The following is a 2,833-nucleotide window of genomic DNA, read 5'->3' as shown; positions in this document are numbered from 1 at the left end:
GGGAACAGTCTAAGGCTACACAATTCCATATATGTTCTTCTTTGGATCACGTTTCGTAGGTACCAGAGATGCGAAAAACTACTGGAACTGCTTTCATATCTGAAACTAACAGCCTATTGAATGGTTTAGTCTCAATAAATTTGTTAACAACAAGAAGAATAGAATAAGTGGCACCGATACCTTTGTACACAGTCTAACGAGATGGGTGGTGTCTTACCAAGTCAGGTAGCTAGTTAATCCAGCCGCAGAGGTGCTTGGACAAGTAGAATAGCAATCAATGATATATACAACGAAGAAACAAACAGGCGTCCTGCACTCACCACTCAAACTCTGGTCAGTCGGCTCCCATCTCGGGCTGCTCCTCCGGTATGGTGGTCAAGGTAGCGTGCGCCCCACGCTATCTTGACCACCATACCGGAGGAGCAGCCCGAGATGGGAGCCACCTGACCAGAGTTTGAGTGGTGAGTTCAGGACGCCTGTTTGTTTCTTCGCTGTATATATCAATAAATTTGTTCCACTTTGGTTTCCCAAATTGGTCAAAGATGACAATCTGAGATCTCCCAGGACTGTGTTCGATGTTTTCAGACAAACATAGTACGTTAAAAGTGACATTTATTCATACAGACTAAACCATTGCATTGTCTAGTCATCATTTTCAGTTTTGGATGCCGATGCTCTAGATTCGCTCATCTCTGGTAGGTACTAACGATTGTGTACCAAAATACCCAAAAAGATTTGCTGTTTTGAAGATTCTCTTACACAGTTATCAAACCATTACGATATGACCCTTCTCAAAGTCACCACGTCCTTACATTTACCCATTTATCAGCTTCAAACAAATCATTTTCAAACACTACCTCTCTACTTGCTGCCTCATATAAGATGCGGAGGGGGCGCTACTACAAAACAAAAATATCGGACGTTTCCCATGTGTCACAAAATCATATAAAACAACATAAAAAATAAGAAATTTTGCTTAATAAATCTTATTTTTAATTTGAACAAAGTTTCACAAAATGTACTTAATAACCGACAGAATAATTGTTATCTCAGCTGTATCCGTCGTTTTCTGTGTCTCCATTACAAGTCTCTTTTCTTATCACAAACCCTTAGATATGTAATTACAGAAGACCAAATCTCTTGGTTTCTTAGACTGTATATAATAGGGTTAAGAAGGGCGTTTAGTAAAATGTAGACAAGGGAAATGAACTTATTAATAGGCACAGAATGTCCTCTGTACAGGACCATGTAGATTATGAGCATGGACCCATAGTAGGTAGAAACAACTATCAGGTGAGCGCTACAGGTGGAGAATGTTGTTTGCTGGCCTGATATGGAGGAAATTCCAAAAATGGTGATAAAGATACAGACATACGATATTATGACTAAAAGAAACGGGAACAGAATTATTGTAAAAGTGAGGACAAGCATCTCTATACCCACAGCTGTGGTGTCTGAGCAAGAAAGTTCTGATAAAGGAGCATAATCACAGAAGAAATGGTCGATTGCGTTCGGCCCACAGAAGTCTAAGTTTAATATGAATAACAATGTCATAAGCACTGACATAAAGCTGAGCGCCCAGGAGGAGATGACCAGGATGTATCTAAGCTGGACACTCATCATTGAGACATAATGTAGCGGTTTACAGATGGCCAAGTACTGGTCATAGGACATGGCTGTGAGCAAAAAACACTCGGTACAAACTGTTCCACCATAGAGGTAAAACTCTATGAGACACTCAGCAAAAGGTGTAACACTCCCTTCCCTTATGATAACATCCAGCATCTTAGGAACAACAATTGTGACAAGGAATATGTCTGCCAGAGCCAAATGTCCAAGGAAGAAATACATCGGAGAATGGAGACGTTGGCTTGTGGACACCAAGAAAATGACCAAAAGGTTTTCACGCATAGTCATACAATACATGAAAAGAACAATAGAGAAGAAAGTCAACTTGTAATGATTGAGAGACGGGAATCCAAGTATAAGGAACTCAGTGACATCGGTGGAGTTAACTTCTTGCACCTCCATCTCGGGGTCTTCTATAGATGAACTTGATTGATGAGGAAGAAGAACATGACCTAAGTTCTAAATTGGTTGAAGCTGCCTCAGAAGACATATAAAAACACAGTAGTTACTTTCTGCAGCCCGGAGGATGGAGTTCACTGGTTTGTTTTAACAATAAATGACTTGGAACATTTTGTGCTCTACATATATATCTAAACCGTCATTAGACCCAAGGACGGGACCATTGGAGACAATGTTACAACAGACTCGTCTGACATCAACTCTCCAGGTGTCTAAAATTATAGAGATTAAAATAATCAGTCTGGGGTGATATGGATGTTTATTAATTTTAACATTTATAAAATTCATTTTAAATCCATGGAAGATTTCTTAAGTATATAAAAACCGAGCTCTCTCCAGATGTTAATGTTTAAAGAGTACCAGCCACTATAAAAAACATGGACATGTCAAAAGTTTTTCTCAGTTGGTGTCGATTGGTGACAAGAATAAACTCCTCCAACCGCTCTGTATCTATGAGCCATGGATCACCTCATAGACCTATATTATCTGTCCAGGTCATGTGACACAAAGCCGGGAGGAAACACTGTAAGCATATACTTCTCCTGGCTCATTCTCGTAATCAGTTAGCTCATGAAGAATTATTATTATTTTTTTTTTATCGTACCCATTTAAGTGTAGGATAGCTATATATATATATATATATATTATATATATAAATAGTCATAAACTAGTGACTGCTTACAGATGATAATTAAAGATGGGCGTGCCTCCCAATATTTGTTCCTGGAAGTTTCACTCAGAGCAG

The 2,833-nt window shown here is 39.1% G+C and overlaps 1 protein-coding gene across 1 annotated transcript; it reads right to left on the bottom strand.

The window, feature by feature from the left end:
- Window positions 1–1,080: 1,080 nt before the first annotated feature.
- Window positions 1,081–2,031, bottom strand: LOC130366661 (olfactory receptor 6B1-like). The gene has a single exon (XM_056568981.1). It carries the CDS (start codon window positions 2,029–2,031, stop codon window positions 1,081–1,083), a length of 951 nt encoding a protein of 316 aa, XP_056424956.1.
- Window positions 2,032–2,833: the final 802 nt, after the last annotated feature.

The sequence above is a fragment of the Hyla sarda genome, chromosome 4 (genome assembly GCF_029499605.1).
Source record: "Hyla sarda isolate aHylSar1 chromosome 4, aHylSar1.hap1, whole genome shotgun sequence".
Classification (NCBI taxonomy): Eukaryota; Metazoa; Chordata; class Amphibia; order Anura; family Hylidae; genus Hyla; species Hyla sarda.
The sequence above is the reverse complement of the archived record's forward strand: the minus strand, read 5'-3'. Positions and strand labels throughout refer to the sequence as shown.

Bases quoted from the DNA above. Each gene is read 5' to 3' on its own strand.
- LOC130366661 (XM_056568981.1), bottom strand. From the start codon at position 2,031: ATGGAGGTGCAAGAAGTTAACTCCACCGATGTCACTGAGTTCCTTATA.